Here is a 27492-nt window from a genome sequence, read left to right on the forward strand (position 1 = left end):
ATTCTTTGATCTGTATATTCATGTCTTTCATCTAATTTGGGGACTTTTAAAGCTATTATTTTTTTCCGTTATTCTTTCTTACCCTTTGTCTTTCTCTTCTCCTTCTGGGACTCCCATAATGAGCATGCCATTTTACTTTATTGGATATGCTAAGTCCATTAGGCCCTGTTTACTTTTCTTATTATTTTTCTTTCTATTTATATTGGATGCTTTCAAGTTCTTATATTTAAGTTCACTTATTTTTCCTTCTGCCAGCTGAAATCTGTTGTTGTTCCACTCTAGTGAATTTTTTATTTCAATTATTGTACTTTTTCCACTTTAGAGTTTCTGTTTGGTTTATTTTAGTAATTTTATCTCTTTATTAACATTTTCATTTTGTTCATTAATAAATTTTCCTTTAGTTTTTTTTGTTAATATTTTTCTTTAGCTCATTAAACATATTTAAAAGGATGGATTTAATGTCTTTGAATAGTAATTCCACTGTCTAGACTTCCACAGAGATAGTTTCTATCATTCCATTCTGTTCCTTTGAAAGGGTCACCCTTTTCTGTTTCTTCATATGCCTTGTGATTTTTTTTGTTGTTGTTGAAATCTGGGTGTTTTAATATTTGTATTAATTTTGCAAACATTTGTATTCCTAATATACAGCACAGTGCCTGATATGTAATTAGGTGCTCAGTAAATTTTGAAAGAACGCATAAATGAATGGATGAAAGAAGATACAGAAGAATTGGCTTTTGTGGGTTTAGTGGAAAATGGATAATTTTAAAATTTATTTTGGAGGGATTAAGCCATGTGGAACATCAAAGTGAAGCTATCTAGAAGAAAATTAGAAACATAACTCTGAATCTCAAAGAAGAAAAATTGGGACTAGGGATCAAGTTTTGGGAGATACCAGTATGTGGATTTTTAAAAAAATTGTTATTATGCACCATGGGCTATTCTGTATACTTTCCATATTTAATCCTCACAACAATCTTAATTAGTAGGTTTTATTATTTGATATTTAACTTATGAGAAACCATGGCAAAGAGGATTTACAGGCCCAAGATAGTGGTAGAAACCCTTGGAATGGATAAGTACGGGATGAGCATTTGGAATGCAAAAACGTGACTATGGAGAAGGGGCCTATAGGAACACTCAAAATGAGGCAGAAAGAGGAGAAATAGATCAACAAAAAGCAAAAGACTTGATACCCTCAAGGTTAAACAAAAGGTTTTAAGAAACATCGAATATTAATAGCATCATAGACTGCATTTATAATAGCTAATATTCTCTAGATTTGGAAAATAGAGGTGCTTGATGTTAGCATGTTTTCTGTGTAATGGGAAGTATTTGGAATTTGGGAAGATTTAACAAAGGAGACTAAAAAAAAAATAGATTCTTGGTTATTAAAGGTATAGTTCTTGGGAAGCAGACTTGGCCCCAATGGATAGGACATCCGCCTACCACATGGGAGGTCCGCAGTTCAAACCCCGGGCCTCCTTAACCTGTGTGGAGCTGGCCCATGCGCAGTGGTGATGCGTGCAAGGAGTGCCCTGCCACGCAGGGGTGTCCCCCACACAGGAGTGTCCCCCATTTACGGGAGCCCCACGCACAAAGAGTGCACCCCGTAAGGAGAGCCACCCAGTGCGAAAGAAAGTGCAGCCTGCCAAGGAATGGTGCCGCACACATGGAGAGCTGACACAACAAGATGATGCAGCAAAAAGAAACAGATTCCTGGTGCCACTTATAAATCAGGATAGAAGCGGTCACAGAAGAACACATAGCAAATGGACACAGAGAGCAGACAATTGGGGTGGGAAGAAGGGGAGAGAATTAAATTAAAAAAATAAATCTTTTTAAAAAAAGGTATAGTTCTTGAGAAGAAATGATGAGATATAAAAAGTACTAAATATTTTTATCTGACCGCTTGACTTACATCAGAAGTTAGTATCCCAATGTGCATGCCTAGCCTATGTTTGGTGCATAAATGCATGAGGAGAAAATTTAGAGTAAATGTTAAAGAATAAGTTAAATTATTCAGATTTCAGGTGTCTCCAGATCAAAATAAAAGCTATTATGTTAATAAAAAATTAGTCTAATTAAACAGAGACATGCCAAATTATATATTAGTCAGCCAATGCTCAACATTAATACACAGTTTTTGACAGAATGTTCATAACCTCATTTAAAAGAGCAATACTGGTGTCAGGGAATGTTTCAGGAACTTTCAATTTTATCTATAATTAGATCAAATTTTTATTCAGTAGATAAAAAAGACAAATTGTAACCAAAATTGTAATATAAGAAATAGATTTTTATTAGATCCACATTCTCAGTTTCTTTACAATCTTTATAAAACAGATTAATGTATATTAGTATAGACAATATTTATCTTATCTCGAATTTGTGTTTCAAATATCATAAATTCAGAGATAACATTTGATATTATACTTTTTGAAGTGCTAAGTTCTAAGACGAACCACAAGAAATATGAATTTACTGCTCTTTGATTCTTCAAATAGTCTTAGTCTGGATTAGGGCCTACAGAGGAAAAAAAATACACAACTCATCTCAAGGTGAAATGTATCTCTAGGTTTCACCACAAGACTTTTGTGAAAAGATGTGGATCAATTATACCTATTTTTGGAACTATGAATGTGATGCACTTTCTGCGTATGTAGCTCTGTGCCACAAGTTTGACATCTGTATTCAGTGGAGGACACTTGATTACTGTTGTAAGTAACTATTAACCAATTATTTTTCAACTATTAAGTAACGTTTGATTTTTTAGGATTCACTTCTTGGTGTTTCTTTTCATTTTTATCACAAAATAATTTAGTAAGAGTAAAATGTTTAAAGAAACAATAATATGACAAATACCAGTTCCGTCAGTCTGCTTCAGAATTAGAACAGTTACAGATGAAGCTTCTTGTGTGTTCTCTTATCCCTGTCTTTTTCCTTCATCCCCAGAGGCAGTCACTATTCAAAAGTAGAGTTGCTGAGTCATGAAGAATGCATGCCATTTCCAACTTTACTGTCAAATTGTTCTCTACTGAGACTGTAGCAATTTTCACTCCCATCAGCTGAGTGTTCATTTATTAACTGTGAATTTTTAAGATAACTGAACACCAAAAAAAATTCTAAAACATAATTTAAAAACTACTCAACAGTGGTTCTTTCTTTTGACATGAAAAGATTAAACCTAAACAAGCAATTTTTTCTTTTTATGACTTGGTTGAATTAAGCTTTGAAATGAAAATGTATTTCTATGTTTCTTCTGAATACACCGTTTTATAAATCTCTCCCTACCTAGAGCAAGAATTTCATAATGGTTAACTCTATTTTTGTCAGCCAGACTTTGGCTATCTCTTGTTCATATTTATTTGATAAAAATAAGGAACTTTTGTTACCATAACACCCAATACTGGCTGAACACATGGTAGATGCTTAGACAAATACCCATTGAGGGTTTTATTTCTGATTTATGGTAATATAGCAAAGGAAAAAATGGAGTTTAAACTAAAGTTGCAAAATTCTTTTTCAGGGAAATCTGAAAAATATGGTATTTTTTCCTTTTATTTTAATTCGTACAGATCGTTTTTATTATTAGCAAATTTTTTATTTTCTATAATCCACAGCTCTGAGTTGCCCAGAGGGGAAGGAATACCAGCCCTGTGTACAACCTTGTGAGGCAAGAACATGCCTGAACAAATGGTTCTATGAGCACTCCTCAAGTTTGTATTTAAGAGAAGACTGTGTGTGCAAAAATGGAACAATTCTTCACAGGCCGGATTCGACTACATGCATTCCAGAGGAAAAATGTGGTAAGAAGCAAAGTACAAAATGAACTCTTAGGGATTGAACAAACAAAAATAAAACATTTTTAGATCTTGGAGAGTATACTGAGAAAGACTGATCTAAAGGTAACTTTGGTATTGGAAAGGAAGTGCCTTTGTAGTTTTATTTTAGTATGTTTTCAGTTGAAGTTAACGAAATTAGGAGCTTTGGTGGTGAAGTATTTTGATCTCTATCTTTACCCATAATAACTGGGAAAAAACATGGCATATGTGGACTGAATTCCAATCTAGTTCTCCCGTATATGAGTGATTGACCTTTAGTTCTCTCAACCTCAGGTTATGCACCTGTAAATTGAGGAAAATCATAGTATACATCCCAGAAGCTACTGTGGGAATATAAAATAATAAAAAGCATTTAGCATTTAGCACAGTACCTAGAGAAAAATAAGTACTCAAGAAATGCTTAGCATTTCTATTTTCATTTTCAAGCCATTTTATTCTGACCAACAGGATCAGTAAATAATATTTTGCTTGATTGTCTACCCACTTTTAAATTTTAAAGAAACATTTTGAATTTTCTGTATTTTATAAATTTTTATTATTTTATCCTAATACTAATCATTTTTAATGTTTAATATCTTTAAACTATTTTGAACTTACGTTACTGAACTTGTTCAAGCTAAAGAAATTGTATTAAAAAGATTTAACATGTATCTGAAATAATCTTATTTCTAGAAGAGAAACTACAAATTTAAGTTATAGGAGGGAAAATATTTTCTGTGGACTAAATAAAAAATCTGTTAAGGTAAAATGTAAGCTAGTATGTGATGAAGGAAAAGAGAAATCTGAGAAAGGATGGATATATGACATGGCACCTAGGTCACTGGGCCATGTCACATCTGAAATAAAAACATCATGGCTTGATTTATTTTGGTGTCAAGGTTTTAAGTGATATAACACTGTTGATTTTTTTTCAGTGTGTACTGATAAAGAGGATCAACCCCATGCAACTGGGGAGATTTGGAATGGGGGCATTGATGAATGCTCTCTTTACAAATGCTTGGAGAATGGAAGTATTATTCCTATAGAGCCTGTATGTCATGAAGAGCCCTCGCCAATTTGTGAACGGGAAGGTGAAGTTGTCCTGGATATCACTGATAAGTGGACCTGCTGTTCATTGAAAGTTTGCGGTATGCATGTAGGCTGATGCTTTCTAGTTAGTTAATACCACAAATTACGTTGACATTCTTTTTTAAAAAGCATGGCATGCATGATGCTTGATATGAAAAAACAATTGCAAGGGCTGAACCTTAATAGTGTAAGTGCTGCCATAAATGCCATGTGTACTTTTTTGAAGCAAGTTTTGTCTTGTTACAGTTTTGGAGATTTTGTAAGAACACATGCAAATATCTGGCTATTGACAATAATATTCAGCAATACATGACAAGAGAAAAGATGTGGGAATCTTTGTTTCATGATAATAAGTGGCAAAAGTCAATAATAAATGAACCTTAAACCTGTTGCCTTTCATATGTGGCCCATGTGGGTTTAACTGCAATATAAATACATGTCTAGTTAGAGTTATTGCCCAGCTAGTAGGACAAGATTTTTGTTAAGTTCATTTGTATTTTAATGTTTCTGCTTCTTATTTCCAGGTTGTGATATGACTTTGTGTGAAACTACCATTCCAACTTGTACAAATAGTCAGAAATTGGTCATTGGCCATAGCCCTTTTTCTTGCTGTCCACAGTACAAATGTGGTGAGTAATCAATTAGGAAAAAAATCCATTCAGTAGTGGGTTAGGGGAAGAGGATGTGGCTCAAGTGATAGGGCTTCCACCTACCATATGGAGGACCTGGGTTCGATCCCTGGGGCCTCCTGGTGAAAAAGAAGAAGAGAAAGAGTGCCTGTGTGGTGAGCCAGTACCTGCATGGTGAGCCAAGTGCGCACACGATTGCCTGTGTGGTGAGGCAGGCAGTGCCCATGCGGTGAGCCAGTGCCCATGCAGCAAGTTGTGTGCCTGTGTGGCAACCTGAGTGCCCATGTGGCGGTTGGTGCCCGCGCAAGTGAGTCATGTAGCAAGATGATGATGCATCAAAGAGAGATGAAGGGGAGAGTCAGGGTGAAGTGCAGCAGAAACCAGGAACTGAGGTGATGCGCCCCACAGGAACTCTCTCCACATCAGAAGTCCCCACAATTGAATCCCAGTGAATCCTGGAGGAGAAAAAAATGAGAAGAGAAGACAAGAAGAGAAATAGATACAGAAGATCACACAGCGAATGGACACAGAGAGCAAAAACAGCAAGGCAGGGGGAGGGGCAGGGGAGGGGGAGAATAAATGAGAATCTTAAAAAAATAGTGGGTTAGATACCCATTTTTTGTTTCTCTAATGAAAGGATTTATTATATGTTTATTTTAGAAATTGTCTTTTTTTGTTTGTTTGTTTGTTTTCCCCCTCCTCTCCCCTGCCTTACTGTTTTTGCTGTCTGTGTCCACTGGCTGTGTGATATTCTGTATCTATTTCTCTTTCTGTCTTCTCGTCTTCTCTAAGATTCACCAGGATTTGATCCTGGTGGCCTCTGATGTGGAGACAGGTTCCCTGTCAATTGTACCATCTCAGTTCCTAATTTCTGCTGCACTTCACTTTGACTCTCCCCTTTGTCTCTCTTTTGTTGCATCACCACCTTGCTGCATGATTCACTTGCATGGGCACTGGCTCATCATGTGGGCACTCACACAGACACATGGGCACTCAGCTCGCTATGTGGGTACTCTGTTGCCATGCAGGCACTCGCACAAGCACTCGGCTCGCCGCATGGGCACTCGGCTTGCCACACAGGCACACTTTCTCTTCTTTTTCACCAGGAGGCCCCAGGGATGGAACCCAGGTTCTCCCATATGGTAGGTAGAGGCCCTGTCATTTGAGCCACATCTGCTTCCCAAATAGTTCTTTTTGACTTGCAATTTCTTTATATATAAAATATATGTAAATATATGTATTTTACCTGTTATGCCTTGTATATTTCTGCTAAGATCTTTAAAATAAGTTATCACTAAATTCAAAGAGAAATAAACACTACTTAATTTTATTCTATAATTTTACTCCCTACAAATTTATAAGCATCTTTGTGTTTCTGCAGAATGTGACCCATCCAAATGTCCCAACATTTCAATACCAGAATGCAGAGAAGACCAGTTCATGATTCAAATTCAGCAGGAAGAACCTTGCTGCTTTTCCCCTCTCTGTGGTGAGTGTTCTTCAGTAATTTCAGCTCTAGGGAAAATCTCTTATTTGACATGACTTTCATTGGGCCAATAGTAACTAATATTCTGATTTAATACTCATGAGAACTGAACTGAACAAGAACTGTAAAAAAGAAAGTATAGCATTTTAAATAACTCTTTACAATTATTACAGCTTTCCCCTATTAACAATTATATATGTTATTCCCAACAAGATGAATAAGACAATAGAATTAATTTTTTTAAAAGGCCAGAATCTAGTTCTTTTTGGAGAAAATTTACCACTGGTTTCCTTTGAAGAACTGACTAGAATAGTATACTTGGGCAAGATTTTATAAGACCTCCTTAAAACTTCAGTTCCTGTGTACCATGTATGAGTTATGATGACCATGAAAAAGAATAGTAGAAATGAAGAGTGTCTGGAAATGACTGTAGCTAGAGTTGTACTTTCTGTCTGATGAACTGGAAATTTTTAAAAGTATATCTTTTCCAGTTCAAATGAATTCTCACATTAAAGATTGTTAGGTGATCAATATAGTCAGAAGCCACTATGTTTCAGATATACCTATGAAAGTCAAAACAAATCTCTTTGTATCATTTAAGGCCTTTTAATCGCAAGTGGCAGAAACTGATTCTGGCTAGCTAAATCACAACCAGTTATTAGAAAGATTTGGGAAAGTGCATTGGACCAAGTTGAAACACCCAGCCAGGACCTGGGAGGGAGAGAAATCAGCTGCTCTAGGAGCGGTCAGTACTGAATGAGTCAGCTCCATCTATTTTCTGTCCTAGTATGCCTCCGCTAATGATTCAGCTTCCACATAAAGAGACTCTGATTAGTCTAATTTGGGTTGTATTTCTACACAGTGGTCTGGTGAAGGAAGAGCACCTTTATTGACAGTTACTCCAAGATTGTTTGGGTGGGGCATTTCCTCAAGGTCATTCAGAGAGCTGCTGTTGAACAGCCCAAAATAAAATACGTGTACTACATTGTTTATTAATAAGTTGGAGTAATCAAGGATAATGAATTAAGAAAGTTCAAAATAAAAAAATCGATATTTCAATATTTTGATACTAGAAGAAAAAATCATTCTGGAAATCTGAATGCCCTATATTTCTGGTAAGATGGTATTTGATCTGTCACTGTGCTTGGAAAGCATAAAAAATATATACTCAGGCAGTAGTCTTGTCTTTATGACCAAATAAGGACATTTGCCTCTTAAAACCTTATTTTCCTATTTACAATATTATGAAACACAATGTATTTTATTCTGATTCTATTTGCCTATGTATTCTTAACTAATAATTAGCTTGTCTTTAGCTCAGCTATGAATTTTTGGCTTTTTTATTTCACTTTTAGTTTGTGAATCTTGCACTGAACCCATTCCGTTATGTACTGATGGTGAATTTCTCACTGTGTTTCTTAATACCACAAACTTCTGCTGTCCTCAGTATTATTGTGGTAAGTATACATATTTTTTCTTTATTAGAGAAGTTGTGGGTTTACAGAACAATGATGCATAAAATTCAGGATTCCGTGTATCACCCCACCACCACCACCTTGCATTGATGTGGAACATTTGTCACAATTGATAATAGCACATTTTAATAATTGTACTATTAATTAAAGTCCATGGGTTAACTTAGGGTTTGGTGTTAGTGTAGTATAAGTCCATGGATTTTTAAAAAAACATTTTTATTCTGTTTGTGGTAAGATATTTTAAACTTGTCTAGTGTTTACGAATCCCAGTGCACCTTAGTTGTTTTGTTACATCAGACTTCAGTTGAATTCTTGCATGTGAAAATATGTTACATATATGTAATATTTTTACATATCTAAGAACTTTTCTTGGATAATATCATTACTTCCCAAAAAGCAGATTAGTTATGAATTTTCTTATCATCATAGAATTTCCAGATATCCAGATTATTCCATACCCTCTTTACTTCCCTCTCTTTTCTTGTACCCCTGCCGCTTTGCATGACTCTACCTGATGAAGCTATCTCAACACTACTATGGTTGTTTAATCTACTTATGAGTCACTTGCTCTGTCCTCACAAATACATGGCAATTGGGTGGTGTGAGAAGTAATAGTGGGGAGATATGAAGCAGTGCACTATATCAATAATGACAGTGAGCTATGTGGTAGATAAAGTGAACTGGCTTTTTACAATGTGAAGTTAATTTTTATCCATGTAATTTTTCCATTTAGTTTGTGAGCCAGATCTTTGCCCTATACCTCTACTCAACTGTGCAGAAGATATGAATCTTGTGAAAGAAAATGTATCTGGTCAATGTTGTCCAACATGGCATTGCGGTAGTTATTTTTCATATTTTAAAGTTTTATTAAAATGATAACTTAATATATTTGATCAATGTAAATATTTTTATCTTTGCCCTTTAGAATGTAGCTGTGAAAACCTTGTTGTACCAACTTGTAAAGTGGTAAGAATACTTATTTTGATTTATCTATATTATTTAAGTCAGTTTATTCTTCCTTTATCTCTCTCATTTCTGCATTTTTCTCAGGCCTAATGGAGTTATCATCATTAAATTATACTGATATAGATTAAAATGATGTGCTTAGTATTAGAGAACCATCACTTTTTTATTTTAGTTAAGAAAAGATAATCTATTACCTATTTTTCCCATTGTTGCCTAAATCTACTAGTCATATATCTGCTTCAATTTACTAGTCTTAAAGCAAAATATTGAAAATATCTCATTTCACTTTTGAAAGGAATTCCAAATGATTCATCAGGAAAGTGTACCAATACTGTGTCTCTTGGAGAGAAGGGGACATAAACATGTAACTGCCTGTACCTTCTTAATATTTATCCATTTACTTGCAAACCTTATAGAAATTCCGACTATTTAATTTTTAGAAATAATGACTCTGGCATCACTCATTTACACTCTTAGATACAGCCCATCTTGTTATATAAATTTTTGTCTTTAAATATTTTCCTTCTTGATATGCTTATAAGACTTGAGAATGATAACATATTCCTGGCCCTCTATCAGAGAAGTAACATTTTCTTTGACAAAAGCATTTCTTTTTCTTTTTTCTTTATTCTCAGTCAGTGTGTATTCTTAGAGAGCTCATACAGACTCTCCTGTTCAAAGTTATATTCTGAGGACTAAATGTGTCACTTTTTTGCCAATTAAAAAAAAAATTTTTTTAAAGACATTGTAAGCTTACCAAACAATCATGTAATGTGCAGAATCCCCAAACATCACCCCTCCACCAACACCTTGTGTTCTTGTGGAACATTTGTTACAGATTATGAAAGAACATCATCGATATAGTACTATTAGCTATGGCCCATAGCTCACATTTGGCATATTTTTTCCGTATACCCCCTATTATTAACACTATGTATTTGAACTGTGCATTTATTAAAGTTCATAAGAGAATGCTCTCATATTTGTACTCTTAACCATGGTTCATTATCTACCACACGGTTCACTGTGTTATACAGTCTTATGCCTTGGACCATCCATCCAAAGTGTGCATTCAGTGGCTCTCACTTTCATCACAGAGTTATGCAGTTATCATCTCAGTAAATTTTTGAACATTTTCCTAATTTTTGAACATTTTTCCAAAAGAAAAAATTCCAGGCCTCCTTATTATTGACCCTTAAATTAGTCACTTTTTAAAATAACAAACTTTTCTTAGAATGTCATTGTTTCATTTTAAAAGAATACAGCATTTACTCAAATAAGAATTAACACTATCTAAGGTATAGAATGTTTAAGCTTTGCAAATTCCTTCATCAAATTTTTGTCACTTGATTATTTTTATCTGTACTTTAGATATACCTACACAAAAGAATTATGATTCTGTATATTTCTTAAGTCCTTCACAGCTTATATAATGTATTTATTATATTATCATGTTGAATTTTCCCAAAGTAGATATCTTTCGCTCATTGTATGGATTAGGAAAGTGAGGTCCAAAGAAAACAAAAGATGGAGACCATGAGGACTTAAACTAAGTGCTTCACAGTATTTCTTCTTTTATTCTTTCTACTATGTCTTAGCTCCTTCATTTCTCCTACAAACTAACTGAACTGGATATTCTTTGTAATATGAACAAGGGCATGTGTGACACTGTTTGGTTTTTCTTCCTGGCCTTGCTGCTCTCTAGCTGTGCTCACTTTCCTCATCTGTAACATGAAAATACTAACTGTAACTACTCATAGGAACTAAATAAATTAACACAAATTCAGCACTTAGATTAATACCTGGCATATAGAAAGAGCTTAATAAATGTTATCTATAATAATTATTATAAAATAACCACAATACTAAGAATGTTAACCACAAGGCAGAGATAGTTATGGAGAACTTTCTGGTGAAGGAGACCATCAAGTAAAGCTTGGAAGAAAGTGATTGTCAGATTAGGTGTAATGGGGTAAAGGAGTTGAACTGGTATAGAGAGGGGCTAGTATTAACATGCGTAAATGCATAAAGGTATGAAATAAGATATTTGTGGTGAAGTATAAGGACTTTGCATGAAGAACTAACTGAAGGAGGGACAATGAGAAATCAAGATCTATCCAAAATTGGGTGCATTTGGGGAGGACTTTAAAGGAAAGACTGAAGAATTTAGATTTGATTTATCCTTTTATTCTCTTCAGTTATTAATTTAACTGAAATTTGTTGCATACCAGTTCTGGACTATCACAGTTCTAAGCACTTGAAAAATCATAGTTCATCCCTAAGGAGCTCAGTGCAAATTTAATAGGATAAGATATTTAAAAGGTCCTGCATATGAGAGAAATATGAGGGAAATGGTGTTTGAGGGAGAAGATCTTGCTACTCTTTTGTAGTAGGATATGGGCAGTAAAATATTGCAGAGTAGGGGTTCAGCAAGAAAACTAGTGCAGCCATTCATGAATGAGGACCTGGGATTGAGTGGGGTCTGAATATGAGAGATGTTGAATTCAGTAGGGCAAAATGAAAGACTTTGGTACTTTGTACAACATTGAAAAAGTGAGACAGAGCTAAGAAAACTAAATTTAGAAGGCTTGCATACCAAGAGTACTGGGGACACTGGGCAAACACTCTGAAGCCAGAGTTCAGCTCAGAGTAAAGGTCCTGGGGTTTCTGGGAATGTAACCAGTCTTACTCTGAACTCCTCTACTGGCCAGCCTTGCTTGAATATAGACACAGAGCCCTGGACCACCTCTATATAGATCAAGAACATTTCCACCAGCATTTCCAGGGTTAGCAAGCATTCCCTAATCTCTAATCACTCACTACAAGCTCAGAAATGAGCAATATCATTTTCAGGTGAGGACAGGACATAAAGAGCATCTTATCCACCTTCAATAATTTTTTTTTTCTTTACTAACTTAATAGATAAAGAAATTGAAGTTTAGAGAGATTGGGTCATCCATGGTTAAATGATTTATTGTGAGTTTATTCCATGGGCTACTAATTAAATGATCACTGGGGTTAACCCAAGTCTGTGCACTATCAAATATATTCAAATACCTGCTATATGTCTGGTTAACTTATTAGATGCTATATTGTGTGCATGTATGTGTTTACCATTCTCATATAATAAACCATGTTTTTCTAATAGGGAGAATTTACTACAATAGATCATAACTTTCAGAGTGACTGTGGATGTGTACAGTATTTCTGTGGTAACTATATTTTTGTTATTTTAAAATAATAAATGAACACTGTTAGTGTCTGCTGCATGTTAATAAATTTAAATTATTTTGAGATATATATTACACATTTTAAGCCATTCACCAGTTTTTAAGTATAAAAATATACTGCTATTTTTCAGTTTGCTATTTTGTAAAATTTCTAAATATCTGGGAAATTTCATAGTAGAACAGAAAAATAAATATTTGTTTTAGGGGTTTTACAGAATTTTGAATTAATTACTGAGGGTCTTTTTAATGTTTGTACTGAATTTTTTTAATAGACATCATCCAGAAGCGTTAGGTTATTTTAGCTCATTGTCTTGTTATTGTTAATGATAACATTGCAAAATATAATGTAAAGTTGATTGATCTATGAAATAACAAATATTTATATCAAGTATTAATAAGTTAATAAAAAGACTTTCGTTGAACACTTGAGGTTTTTAGATGAAAGAGGGCTTAAGTTCAGTGTTAGAGAGTTTCTGAGCTGAGTTTTGCATCACTATCTCAACCTGCCCAGTTATGCCACTTTCAAAGATACAATAGCACTTTAATCAACTTAACCATGAAACATAATTTGCATGACTATTTTGCAACAGTATAAAATTGAAAATTTCCTCTCAAAATAATAATTAAAAGACATGAAATATTATGCAATCCCATCATGAAGAGGCCTGCCACTATTGAGTTAGATTTTGTTTATGTTCATATCCATCTCCAACAATTTTCTAGGGATATATCTGGAAGAAGGGACAAGTCACCTGCCAATCCTTGAAATATCATTTTCTGGAATCTGCTATAAAATATAATTTTTTGAGGATGTTCAAACATTGAACAACAGTTGCTTTTACAGATCAGTCTCTTATTTTTTGTTAAGAAATAAATGTGCTACATTCATTATTAAGTAAATTCTTGGGTTGTTACCAATTATATAAAGACCGTCATTGGTTGTAAAACAATGGGAGATCACAATCAAGATATTTAAGATTCTGTCTAACTGATTAATAATAAAAAACTCAATATCGAATTTTCTTTTTGACTATTTTTTTTCTTTTCTTAGAGAAGGATGATGTATGTGTATTTCAGGAAGTATCAGTATTGAATCCTGGTCAATCTATGATAAAGTATTTGGAAGGGGACTTTTGTAATACAATAGAGTGTCTGGAAGAAAAAAATAACCTTACAGGCTATCACACTCTGAATTTTACAATGATAAATTGTTCAAAAGAATGTGATGTTGTAAGTATATTCTTAACAAGTGGTTCTGATGAGAGTTATTGACTCTTAAAATGGCAGCTACAGAATTTGAAACAGTGAATACTCTGAATTAAAAATGTACTCTTGAAGAGTTCTTCAATAACCTATTAATGTGTAAAATATCTACACAATGTAGTTTTTTACTACCCCATGTATGACCTTGAGTATTAGAAGTATTATTATATATAGCTTCCTTGACCTGAGGTTGTTATACCTACTTGAATCTTGGCTAATAAATATAAGGGCTGACATCTAGTCCACTTTTAAAATCAATTATTATTTGAAGCTTTTCAAATTCAATTGTAGAGGTGCTTATAAGTGCCTGAGAGAGCATATAGTTATATTGGAAGCATCTCTGGAACTGATTCATAAAAAATTCGTATTGTATGTGTGGCTAATTCAATGTATTATGATTATATGCAGCACCAGGAGTACACTCCATCTCCAAGTGATTATAATTGTTGTGGTACTTGCAAAAATGTTTCCTGCAAATTTCATATGGAAAATGGAACACCAGTTGTATATGAGGTATGGATTCCTCATTTCTAGAAAGGTGTTCCTTAGGAAGTTGCTTTCTGTGCTACTTTCTGAAGAACATATTTTTATTCAGATAAGTTTAGGAAATCCTACATGCAGAGCTTTACATGCACTAAACACACATATGCAGCACATTTACAATGCACAAGGCACAGTTATATTTGTTACAATTTAAAGGATGCAATTTCTGTTGTAATCAAACATTTAACTTGTTTCTCATACGTTTAATGGTAGAGCCTCACTTTTTTTCCTGATGTAAGGAATAGGTTTTAGGAACTGCTGATTATTACAAATGAAAATAACATAATAATTTATTTACTTATTTATAATACTTTTAATAGAAATGTGAAACTCAGGATGTTGGCACTTTCCTATTTCAGGGCATTGATGATTTCAGTGGATGAAGAGAAGAAAAGATTTAGAATATCTAATCATTTTTCTTAAAGATGATCTCAAGGCCATTAATGCTACAGTGCATCTTTCCACCAAGAACAAAAAGACAGAAAGAATAATTATTCAGAATTCTCTCATTAACTTATAGTAATTATATACATGTTTGAAGGCTGACCCACTCCCTCCTTAAGACAGAAAAACGGAACCTTGTGATTTTAGTGTAGTTATATAGTTGTGCCATCAGACAGAGAGAGACACAGATTCTGTTTATAATTTTCAATACCTGTAATGTGTAGTAACATATTTTGAGTTTATTATAGCTATTTGGAAATTTTCCCATTGGTAGTTTACTTATATAGCTATCTTATTTCTCGTGTTCTTAATTATCTGAGATTAGTCACATACCCAAATAGATTTCTCCAAACCTGTACATCTTATTAAATAAGAGAGAGAAGCAACTATTCTCTTGTGCCACAGTCTGTTGACTTAACAGTTGTGTGTAAAACAGTGCTTTTGATTTACATAGTGTCAATGTGGTTTATAGTGTTTGTTTCATCCTAGAAATATTTCTATCTTATATTTTTTGAAAGAGGGAATCTTGATAAGGCAAAAATAAGAAGACATACATGTCAGTTAGAGAAAAGGAATTAGAGACTACTTGAAAAATATGGTAATTTGGGGCTTTTGGTGAAAGGACAATACAGTCTGTTTAGATGTTAATAATTTTGGAATTACTGCTGCGTATGTTTGATATTCATGGTGATAGCCCTGTGATTTCACTAAAAGAATAAATTATGTTCAGAATACTTTTTTAGACCACAACATGTAATGCTATACAGGTAAATATATATCAAGATCATTAACTTTTGCCTCTTTTAAAGGCAAACTTTAGTAATCTAGAAATCTGTTTTCTAACAATGAATTTTTATTTCAGATAAATTAGATGTTAGTATTTCCAGACTTTGAATATTTATTTTCTTTTACATTCAGTTTTGTAGATTTTTACAATTGAAGTTCATAGAGGACCTGAAGCTATTCATAAATTAGCACAGAATTTAGAGAAAAGGTAGTAATGATGTTCATCAAAATTGTTTACTGGTCCATAAAGAATATACAAAACAGAGTTTGACTCATATTTGAAAATATGGGTTATTAAAATAAAAATACAAAACAATAATTAAAGTCCAGCAATTATGTAATTATTTTAGCTGAATTAAGATAGACATTCTGAAATCAAGGATAAAACATACCGTTGTTCTACTTAAAATTTTGTTAAAAGCATAGAACTATACATCAAAAAGCATTGTCATTCAAAGAGAGTTTTAATTTTTTGGTGATAAGGGAATAGGAGGAAGGATAAACAAATCTGAAAAAAGGGGGCATATAAATAATATTGTTATTTTATAGTTAAAGATAAAATATTGCAAGGAAACCTTTGACACTTGGACAAATTAGATAATTTTGTAGTAAAAACAGGTACTTATTTCTTCTTTCCTCACTATTGCTTTATTTCACATTTAAACCTCAGTTTTAGTATAAAATACTAAAATAAATCATATATGATATGACATTATATATTTATTGTTTTAGATAAATCTGAGGAAATTTCATATAGCACATTTTATGTCACTAGAATCATTCTGTATCTTGATTTAACTTTACTTTCACTAGGACAGGGAATATTCTACTTTTAAATATTGCAAATTTTAACTAGCAAAACAGTAACTTTATCTTTTATTTATAGGAAGGGAATACCTGGAACTATAATTGCACCACATATGAATGTGTTAAGACTGATGAAGGGGCAATGATTCTGAACTACAGTATAGTCTGTCCCCCTTTTAATGAGACTGAATGCAAAATGGTTTGTACTTTGTTTTAACTATAAAAATCTAATATCAAATATAATTGAAAAATACATATTAGTATGTTTTCCAAGACCGTACTTATTTTTGGCTTATTTATTATGGTAAATGTTATATTTTCACATTTAAATCAAAAGCTCTATCCTAATGCCTCTGTTTGCTATTCTGGGTTACAAATGGTGTCCCAAATAATTTTGACTTTCACTAAATGGATACTTTTCTGTCTCTCTTTTGTGTGTGTGTGTGTGTGTAAATCTAGGATTATTGAAAAATATTAATAAGTTGGTTAAGAGACATTAGTATCTTTTTCAATATGGGTTACTAATACTAAGCTAATCAGTCAGAGCTTGGCTAATTTCTTTCTTTAAAAAACAAGCAGATTCATGATGACATTTACATTTATGTGTTGGCCTGAGTGAAAATTTCACTAGACTCTCTGAGCACGGGCCACCGTAGAGCTCAACATATGTAAGGTAGCACTGCTAATTCTTTACTTTTGCCCTACCAATTCCCTATTCCCTTGGAGAAAAGTCTATTGGGAGAATACATTTTTGCAACTAATCCAATTTCTGTTTTTTAGATTCTTTGTAGCTTTAATTATTTAGGCATTTAATAATCCCTGATGAAAATTTAGATATGTTGGTTTTGTTGTGTGAGAGAATATTCCTAAATGGGGCTGCAATGATTATTTTTTAAAAGATGCAATATTTTAATGACTGGATAGATCTGGCTAGGTAGCTAGCTAGATACAGCATGTTCTAAAGTCATAGAATTTCAGGTTGGGAAGGAATCTTAGGAATCATCTTACTGTGAAGACTCATTTTAATAGAGTAAAAAAGTATTTTTTATTTCAATTGTGATAAGCAATTTACTGTAATAATTCCAAAAGAAAATCTATATAATTTTTAAAAAATTTAGTCTTAGAAAAGAGTCATTCTGAAGTAGGGGCATTTAGTCAATAAATAAATATTGAAAAAAAATATTTGCCATTCTACTATTCAATTATATTCAGAAACTCAGTCTAGTCTAATAGAGTAGCTTAGATTATTTCAAGGACTTGAAAAGAGAAGGTCTTTATTTAGAGAATCTATTATTATTATATTTTGGTAAAAATATATTATGGTATTTAAAATTTTTTTTCTTTTTAGCAATTTAATCTTATTTACTCTTGTTCATATTAGTAATGGAGGAATAATGTAATTTTAACAAAATATCCATTATTATAAAAGTCAGTTTTATGTTTCTAGACTAATAAGAAATGGATTAACACTTCCTGTTTTGACTATTCTTTTCCTTCATCCTAGAATGAAGGAATCGTAAAACTTTATAATGAAGGCTGTTGCAAGATCTGTAAGTGAAGACATATTATATTATTAACTTGATAGATTCGTGTTACTTGGTCATTGTGATTATGATTTTTCTCCTAAAATTCAGTTCTGACAATGCAAGGAGGGAAAAACATTTTAACATATATTATTTAAACATTTTTATGACATTTGGTAATGAGCTTTATAATTTAGTCTTTATCATCTGGAGTATGAGTAAAGTATTATTAATTTAAATGAATTTTAATTTAAATATTGGCAATTTCTTTATGTGACATTTCCCAAAAGATATTGTATGAGATTTTAATAGGTTTTAAGTTTACAAGTGCCCAGTAATCAAATTTGCTTGGAACTTCCTGAATTAAACAAAGTTAAGTAGGTTATGATAATGGTTCTGTGACTCCAATAAGGGCAAAGTGAGTGCAGTGGTTTATGAACCTATTTGAACAAACTGATATAGTTCTGTAAGTACATCCAGGAAATGACATTTTAGTGAATTGTATTTAAGTCCTATATATTAATGTTCCCATAATTATTTTGATAAAGTTATGTGCATACAATATATTTTGTATTAGCGTGAATTTAAAAGTTTATTTCATAGTGCTTTTGAGTGACTTATGGGACTAAAATAGAATAGAGGGGTAGTCTTGCAATCATTTTAAAGTTTTCTTTTGTGAAGTGTCTATGAATTAATATAAAGATAAAAATAGGAGTTTAAGGGGTGCAGATGTAGCTCAAGTGGTTGAGCACCTGCCTCCCATATATGAGGTCTTGAGTTCAATCCCCAGTACCTCCTAAAAAAAAAAAAACAACAAAAAACAGAAACAAAAAAAATTATAGGAGTTTAAGGAGAATTGGCATAAACAATAGTTTTTAAAGTTTTTAGAGAAGCTTTCTGGAAATGGGGCACAACACAGCCCAGGTTAATAATGCCATGATATAAGACTGAATTGTACAAACTGTTATGCCTCTAGAGCCCAGAGTTTCTGTGAAGTAAGAGATGCAGGAATAGAGTCATGGGATAGAGTCATAACACAGTGCTAAGGTCCTGGCTTCTGAAACTCCTTGTTAAATATGGGAGAAGCTGTAATGTACATGCTAGAGTATATTTATGTTATCTAAGGACAGACAGGGGAATATTTGTGCAACTGATTATATTAACTACAATTATTGCCTTTCCCATGAGGAAATTAATTCTATTAAGCCCATTGTGAGGGCCACAATTAATTCGCACAACTCTTGTCAGAGGTAGAAATGGTTTTCTCTTACAGATGAAGAAATGAAGTTTTAGAGAAGTTGAGTATACTAGTCAGTAATAGATTTAGGCTAGTCCAATGCTTGAGTCCAGGATCTTTCAAATCTGCCAAGCAATTTCTGGTTGAAGAATAATATCAGCCAGCTCAGTTGCTCTTTCCTGATATGAAAGGACTTTTGATAGAGTTTCTGCTTTGGCACCAGGGAACCCTTATCTAGACTTTGCTTTTGGGTGACTGGCTATGTCAGAGATATTATGGAAGTTGCAATTCCTATTCTGGGTAAATGTATTACAATCAAATCTCTGAAGAGTAAATAGGAAATGTCTCTTGTTACAAACAACTTCAGTTAACTTAAAATAAATTTATTCTCTCCCAGTTTCACTCATTCATTTAAATTAAAAAGTATGTTAAAAAACTATTCGAAAAATTAATTCATGTTTTTAATTGATTTTTTTATTTTTAAAGAAGCTTTAGATTACATAAATGTTACATAAAAAAATGTAGTGATTCCCATATCCTTCATTCTCTATGCACACCCCCCCCTGCCCCCCACTTCCCAGATTAACAACATCCTTCATTAGTGTGATACTTTTGTTACAATTGATAAACATATATTGGAGCATTGCCACTAAGTGTGGATTATAATTTACATTATAGTTTAAAGTCTCTCCTGAACAATTTTGTATGTTATGACAAGATATATAAGGGCCTGTATCTGTCACTGTAATGGCATTCAGGACAATTCTAATGTCCCCAAAATGCCTGATATTACAACTATTTCCCCCTCTCCCTCCCTTCAGAACCTCCAGTGGCCACTTCCTCCACATCAATGATAAAAGTTCTTCTATTGCTAGAATAACAATAAGCCTATAGCAGAATAACAGTGAGTCTACTCTAGTTCATCATTTATTCCCCAGTCCTGAGGATTCTGGGATGGTGATACCTACTCCACCTCTAATTGAGAAGAGGCTTAGATCCCATGGGGCAGATAGATGGGCTATCTTGCTGGCCGTTATAGACTCTTTCTGTTCCTTGGGATGTCATTGTCCATAATCATCTCCTGGTTAGTTGTCCTGGGTGTCCAGTGAAGTGGAGAGTAGGTATTACAACTCTGCTGAGATTCAGGGTCCAACTGGCACATGGGAAGTCCAAAGATTTAAGTCTCTTGGACATAAACCTATCAACTTTAGTACTAACTATAGGTTTAAATAGAAGGGGCAGAAGAGCCATGTGCAGGGAAACCACAACTAAGTCCAACTCTGTCACACTGGAGAGCGTAAATTCCAAAGTAGGGCTCACTGGCAGGGCACCAGATGCCTGAGCTGTCAGCCCTGCCATTCAAATAGTTCTGAGTATGTACATGAGCCAGACACCCTTTTAGACCCTGAGGCTATGAAAGTGGGTGAAATAACTTCTGCCTTCATAATGCTTGTTATAAGAAGAGGAGAAACAATTAATAGGTAAATATATACTACTATGTCAGGTAGTGGTGAGTAGTATAAAGAAAAATAAAGCAGAGGAAAAGGGGTGTAGAGTGAGGGGAATTGGGTTGCCAATTTAAATGGGTGGAGCAGGAATGTCCCTCTGATGAGGGAGCATGTGAGTATACACTGACTGTCCTCGGGCAGCAAACTGGGCATTGAAGAGTCTTTAAAGTGGAAAAAATAGCAAAGAGCTGCTGTAGCCCACTGAATAAGGAGAGGAAGATGATAAAAAGAAGAGGGTGAGATACCTTATAGGCTATGGTCAAGGTGATTTTGTTCTTGACCAGTCTTTCTTAGACTGACTTGAGAATAGAAGGGCTAATGAGGGTGAGGAAGCACTATGAGGCACTAAATAGCCTGCTGTCTACTACTAACACTGAACCTGGGGCCTCACTACAGTTGAAAAGTCAAGGGAAAGAGAAAGAACCAGCACAGGAGACACAAGTGAGATAGAAGGAAAAGCAAAAGGAGGTGAGCTCTGGAAGCCAAGTGCCAGAAGTACAACAAGGAGGAGAGAGTGATAGTGTGTGTCACATGCTTCTGAGAAGTCAACTAAGATAAGAACCAAGATGTGACTTTTGAATTTAGTGGTCACGAGTGACATGGACAAGATTCAGGTTAATTATAGACAATCTTAGCTACCCATCTCCACTTCAACCAGAGTAGCTCAACCTTTATCCACTTTACATGTTGGACTTTCATGCACACATTTTTTTAAATAAGGGCTTTGAGGCTGAAAACTGAAAATTGCTGATCTAATCCAACACTTTTAGAAACAAGGAAATTCAGCAGCATAATTCAGTGACTTTAAATGACATTTTGTATAAAATGACAAACCTAGTTAGTAAGAAACCAAGGTGAGAACATTGTTTTCTCCACTACCATCCAGCATTAAATATATATTCTTGGGTGCATTATCAAATGGTGACCTGTCACATACAGAGGCATATTAAGATACATTAATTAGTACAAAATGCTTTCGTTTTAAATCATGAGACTATTTCAGAGCCATGAAATCAAGCATACGATTTATCCAGACCTTTTAATATGGTTGACAAATTACATTCATGGTTTTATATTAAAATCCTTTAAAGTGATTTTAATTTTATCAATTATTATTTTAATATAAATTCATGTATGCATGCATTTATTTACTTACACACACTGTAGTTCATTCCAAAAGATATGTTAAACACATATATATCACACAGGTTGATGTTAGCATTATTACATGTGTATTTTTAGATTTATGATAATCATTCTAAAACAATAAGATAAAGATATATGTATAAAGTTAAAACTTATAAGGGAGAATCTATTTAGAATGTGAAACATTGCACATAAAATATGTAAAAGTGAAAATCTGAAATATCTCAATAAGGGATATATTTTATAAAATATATCCAATTTCATTTATAAATGTATTCATATATTTAATTGACTTATACAATTTGGCATGGGCCTTGTCATGAATAAATATATTTTGTATTTTGTCAGGCAAAAGAGAAGAAAGAATTTGCCAGAAAGTGATCATTAAATCAATCATAAGGAGACAGGACTGCATAAGTCAAAGCTCTGTAAGTGGGAAAATATTATTTACTAACATCAAGGACAAGTCTTTTCACAAGGATATGTGTCACAGCACTAATAACTGTTTGTAAGTCAACAAAATGCTAACACGTACAATATTAAACTTTAAGATTATTCCTACATTCAAATATTAAAATATTCTATTTGTGAAGAAGTGTGAAATAATTATTCTTAGCATAAAGAATCAAGAGTTCTGAATGATAATTGCAATCCAGAAAGATATAAATTAAACCTAAATGTATCTGACTACATATTGTCCTAACTGTTCTACTCAGCAAAAATAGTCCAAATTCTCAACTTTGCCACCTTTAATAGAATCTCTCCTATTCTATGGTCTATCTGAGTCATGACATAAAGCAGGCTACAATAGAATTATTAGCTTGGGATTAATACATTTCCTGCTCCTGTCTAGGTATGTGTACACTTTTGATACTTTGAGTTATATCAGCATTTTTCTTTTGTTCATAGCCATCCAACAGCCCTTTGACTTATTTAAGTTATGTTTCAACTTAGTTCTTTCTGCAGTCTGCTAATATGCCAGAGTTTAAGGGTTGAGTGATGAGGAAGAAGGCGTTGCTTTTGTCTGACTTCCTAGTGAAGTCAATAATAATCTGCACTTTTAAAATTTTTAAACTTTTCTTTTCATTGTCACTCTTTACAGGTAAATGTTGCGTCTTGTGATGGAAAGTGCCCATCAGCTACCATATATAACATCAATATTGAGAGCCACCTAAAATTCTGCAAGTGTTGTCGTGAAAACGGAGTGCGAAACTTCACCGTGCCACTCTATTGCTCAGGAAATGGCACTGAAATCATGTACACACTCCAGGAACCTATAGATTGCACATGCCAGTGGAATTAAATATGGGGAGTCCACGAATTCTATACAACATTATAATATCTAATGGGGTTAACTTTTATCACTATTATTGAGATTTATACTTTTTAGCAATAATGCATTTTTCAGACTATTAAAATATGGTAATTAAACAGTACAAAATATATACGATTTTGATGGCAGAATTAGATATCTTGATTTGCTCTCCTTTAAAGAATCTAAACTGTTCTATTAAAGTGCTATTATGTAAATAATTGCAACATGTTAGAGATTTGGAATATTTTCATCAATTAGCTGAAGGTTATTTTGCAGAATTCCTTGACTCAGTTCTTTTTTGATTTGTAAAGTCTGCCATAGCTGGTTAAATTAAGACACACTTGAATCGCTATTGTTTAGTCTGGTAAATGTGATCAGTTGAAATTGGCATCTAGATAGCCATGAAGAGTGATGTGCTTAGAGACAGATCATAGGACGTAAGGATTTTGGATTACTAAAGCCTGAGTGGATACTAAGGATGTAGCTGAATATTCTCTTCATTTTGCAGGTGACTTGTACAAGGTCATTCAGTATATAAATACAGTCTTCATGTTAACAGTTAGATTAGAACGTCAATCTTTCACACTCTAGTCTAATGTTCTTTTCTTCTGAACCATATAATTAGATGTCTATAGCAGGATCTTTCATAATTTAAAGGATTTGCGTTGGGTAGGATAAAAATGCTAAATTTGATATTTTTAAGAAAAATAATGACACATGCACACTCATACATTTGATATTAATAGTTATTCCAGTAATAAGGGGTAGGGAAATGTAGCATCAGTTGTTAGGTAGAGGAGGGAGATTTTGAATTTTTATTTTTTATACCATTAAAACTGTTAGTAAATATGTTGTTCCTATTTAATATTTAGTTATTTACCTGCTGTCTCTACATCTGATTTTAAAGATGGATTTACAGACTATTCAAGTTGAGTGGTAGAAAGGTGTTGAATGCTGCTGCTTTGCCAATGAAGAATGAAATAAAATTATTGGAATGTATTAATAATTCTATAATGGAATGCTGCACTCTTTAAATACAGTAGACGATTTACGTTGGCAAATGATATATTCTGAGATTTTCGCATATGCCCAAATTCTCTAATAATTATTGTAAGTAATTATCTTAGAGTTTTTTCCTCTTTAAAAAGGAAAGAAGGTCCTACTTAGTGTGATGGTTGGGGGGATCAAATGAGACCAAATATCAACAGGAGGACAGTGAAATTGCATTGAAAAGCAGATCCTGGAGCCTGATAAGTTAGTTTTAGTCTCTAGCTAAGTGACTTGTTATCACATACGAGTGTTTCCATTTCAAAATCATGCTTCCCAGAAAAATTGCCACTTACTAGATATTTTGGATATTCAAGGTTACTCAGATATGGATGAAAGAATAAATATATCTGCAAAGTCAGTGTCTACTGTACATAAAATTAATTTTTATCTTGCTTGTTCTTAATATGTGCTTCCTCTAGATGTTAATTTCACTGTTCTTTGATTCCTGTTAATAGAGTTTGAATCAAATGTTTTTGTTGAAAATAAGTTAACATTTTGCTCAAGAGATGTTATATTGCAAATAGAGGTACATAATCTTGTATATGAACTACCCCCTATCTTTTATTTTCACTCTGTAAAAATTTATTATATTTTTAAAAATTAGATCATCTTTAAACCTATTTGTGGGAAAAGGGAAGCCTTCTCCTAGAACTTCATAAATATTAACAATTGCAACAAATACATATTGATCACTTGCTATGTGCCAGGCATTCATCTAAGCTTTTGATCTAAGGGAAAACAAAAATAGTACTCCCCCTCATTCAGCTTAGAGTCTGGTGAGAAAATAGGCATTAGATAAATAACTGTACATAAGGGCAAGTCCAGAAGGAAATCACAAAACTTATTGGAATGTCGTATCAGATAAGAATGACCTTCAAAGTACCAGAGGAGTTCAAATGGACTTCAATAAATGGTACTAGGAGACCTGGATAGTCATTTGGACAAAGGAGAATTTGGAGTCATATACTCACTGACAGCAAAATAAATTCTAAATAAAGCGGATATTTAAATGTTCAAAAATAAAGGTAAGAGTTTTGAAAGAAAGTGTGGGAGAAATTCATTATAACCTTAGAATGTGGGAGACTTTAAATTTTGACTCAATATCCAGAAACCAAAAAGAAAAAAATTGATAAATTCAACAACATGAAAACTGAAAACAAACTTCTGCAGGCAAAAAAATGACATAGAGTCTAAAGAAAAATGTAAAACCAAAGAAATAATATTTTTAATATATCATTGATAATGGTTAATATTTCTATATATAAAGAACTCCTGAAAAATCACAGAAGGAAAACTCATCAACTCAATAGAAAAATAAGCTAAGAAAATGTACCAATAGTTCGAAGGAAAAGAAACAATTCAAATGATCCTTTAGCAATGAAAAGCTAATTGAACACACTTTTAATAGAAGTGTTGTTTATTCCCTCTATAGTGACATGAAATTTCTCACCTCTCAAAATTGGTAAAAATTCAGAAATTTAACAATTTTTTTTTTTTAGGATGTGGGAGAACAGGCATTGTCATATGTCCTTGGTGAGGGAAATTCTGAACAGGATCTAGCAATGTCTACTAAAATTAGAGCTGTGCTTTGGGATAACCAATCTATTTATGATATATCTGGGAATATATCCCAGACAAACACCTGCACAAACACAAAATAACATTTGTGCCAGTGTGGTAGATGGAATTATGTACCCCTATTTAGACGAGTTCCTAATCTTAATCTACACTCCTATGGGTGTGAAACCATCGTAACAGGACCTCTTGAAGTTTTTTTTTTTTTTTTCAATTTAAGGCATAGTTCAAATGAATGAGGTTGAGTCTTAATCCGGATTATTGAAGGTACTACAGAAAGAAAGAAACTATAAACCAGAGAGGGAGAAAATCAAGGGCAGGAGCCAAAAGCTGGAATTCAGGTGCAGCTAGCAGTCAACAGAACCAGAAGTCAATGGAACCTAAAGAGAAAGGAGAGCACGTTGCCATGTGACTTGAGGTAGGGATACAAGCTAAGCAACCTCAAGGATGGGGGCACCAGAATGTTCCAGACTTTGGAGAGAAAGCGTCATCTTGTTGACACCTTGATATTGGACTTCTCCTAGCCTCAAAGTTGTGAGCCAATAAATTCCCATTGTTTATGCCAACCCACTGTGTTGTATTTTTTCATAGCAGCATGGTAAACTAAGACATGCAATGTTATTAATTTCAGCATTGTTTGTAATATTAAAGACTTGAACTGACAAGAGCTGAATAAACTATAGCAATCTACATAACAATACTATGCAAGTATAAAAAATAATGACAAATTTATATATTGGTGTGGAATGAACTTGGAATATATTTTTATATGAAATAATGTATAGAATGGTGTGTGTAGACTGCTATGTTTATAAAAAAAGGAGCAAAAGAATTATACTTACTTGATTTTACATAAGAAAAGTAAACAAGAAGGTAATAAAATGCCACAAAAAAATAAATAAGAAGCTAATAAAATGCCACAAATAAATGGTGAGGGGTGGATCAAGGTAGATGGAGATTGGAATGGAAGAATTCTCAATATATAACTTCAGGCATTTTTAATTTTTAAAATATGAATATGCCATATTTATCAAATATTTAAATTAAATATAAAATAATCATATAGTAATATAAATAAATGAACAATTCTAAGTTTCGATAAATGCCAAAAAGGAAAAGTAGAAGTTGCTATAGGAAAAAAGTGTATTAAAACCTGATTGGATTGAAAGGATAGTAAAAGGTAAGTCATGTGTGAGTTGAGACCTGAAAGCTGAAAAAATGTTAGCACTAAATCATTTGTAGCAAAGAGAACAGCAGATGCTAAGGTCTGGGATGGTGGTAGGGTTTGGGGGAGAACGGCAAGACAGGTTAGAGAACTGATAGAAATGCTTTGTGTGAATGTTTTTGTTGCATTGTGAGTAATGGGGAGTGCAGTATGGTATGAGGTTTATGAGGTGGACAGGGAAGTCAGATAATTAGGAAAGAGTCAGGTCAGAAGCTATTGCTATAAAATAGATATGAAATGGTAGTGACTGTGCAGGCAGGAAGTTGTAGTCTACAAGATATATTTTGGAGGCAAAATCAAGAGGACTTGGTGATCAGAAAGGAACAGAAAAATGTGCTGAAAATGGCTCCAAGATTGATGAGTAACTGGGT

General features: G+C 33.4%; 1 protein-coding gene across 1 annotated transcript in view; it reads left to right on the forward strand.

Moving 5' to 3' along the window:
- Positions 1–23486, forward strand: part of OTOGL (otogelin like) — a 149993-nt gene extending 126507 nt beyond the window's left edge. The window contains exons 44-58 of the mRNA XM_071218973.1: positions 2579–2720; positions 3624–3809; positions 4760–4972; positions 5438–5542; positions 6924–7031; positions 8384–8485; positions 9237–9341; positions 9429–9469; positions 12618–12681; positions 13751–13929; positions 14371–14475; positions 16622–16741; positions 18047–18092; positions 22305–22384; positions 23059–23486. Of these exons, the coding sequence (XP_071075074.1) occupies positions 2579–2720; positions 3624–3809; positions 4760–4972; positions 5438–5542; positions 6924–7031; positions 8384–8485; positions 9237–9341; positions 9429–9469; positions 12618–12681; positions 13751–13929; positions 14371–14475; positions 16622–16741; positions 18047–18092; positions 22305–22384; positions 23059–23259 (1797 nt within the window). The 3' untranslated portion in view covers positions 23260–23486. The remainder of the gene's footprint in view (positions 1–2578; positions 2721–3623; positions 3810–4759; positions 4973–5437; positions 5543–6923; positions 7032–8383; positions 8486–9236; positions 9342–9428; positions 9470–12617; positions 12682–13750; positions 13930–14370; positions 14476–16621; positions 16742–18046; positions 18093–22304; positions 22385–23058) is intronic.
- Positions 23487–27492: the final 4006 nt, after the last annotated feature.

The sequence above is a fragment of the Dasypus novemcinctus genome, chromosome 12 (genome assembly GCF_030445035.2).
Source record: "Dasypus novemcinctus isolate mDasNov1 chromosome 12, mDasNov1.1.hap2, whole genome shotgun sequence".
NCBI lineage: Eukaryota > Metazoa > Chordata > Mammalia > Cingulata > Dasypodidae > Dasypus > Dasypus novemcinctus.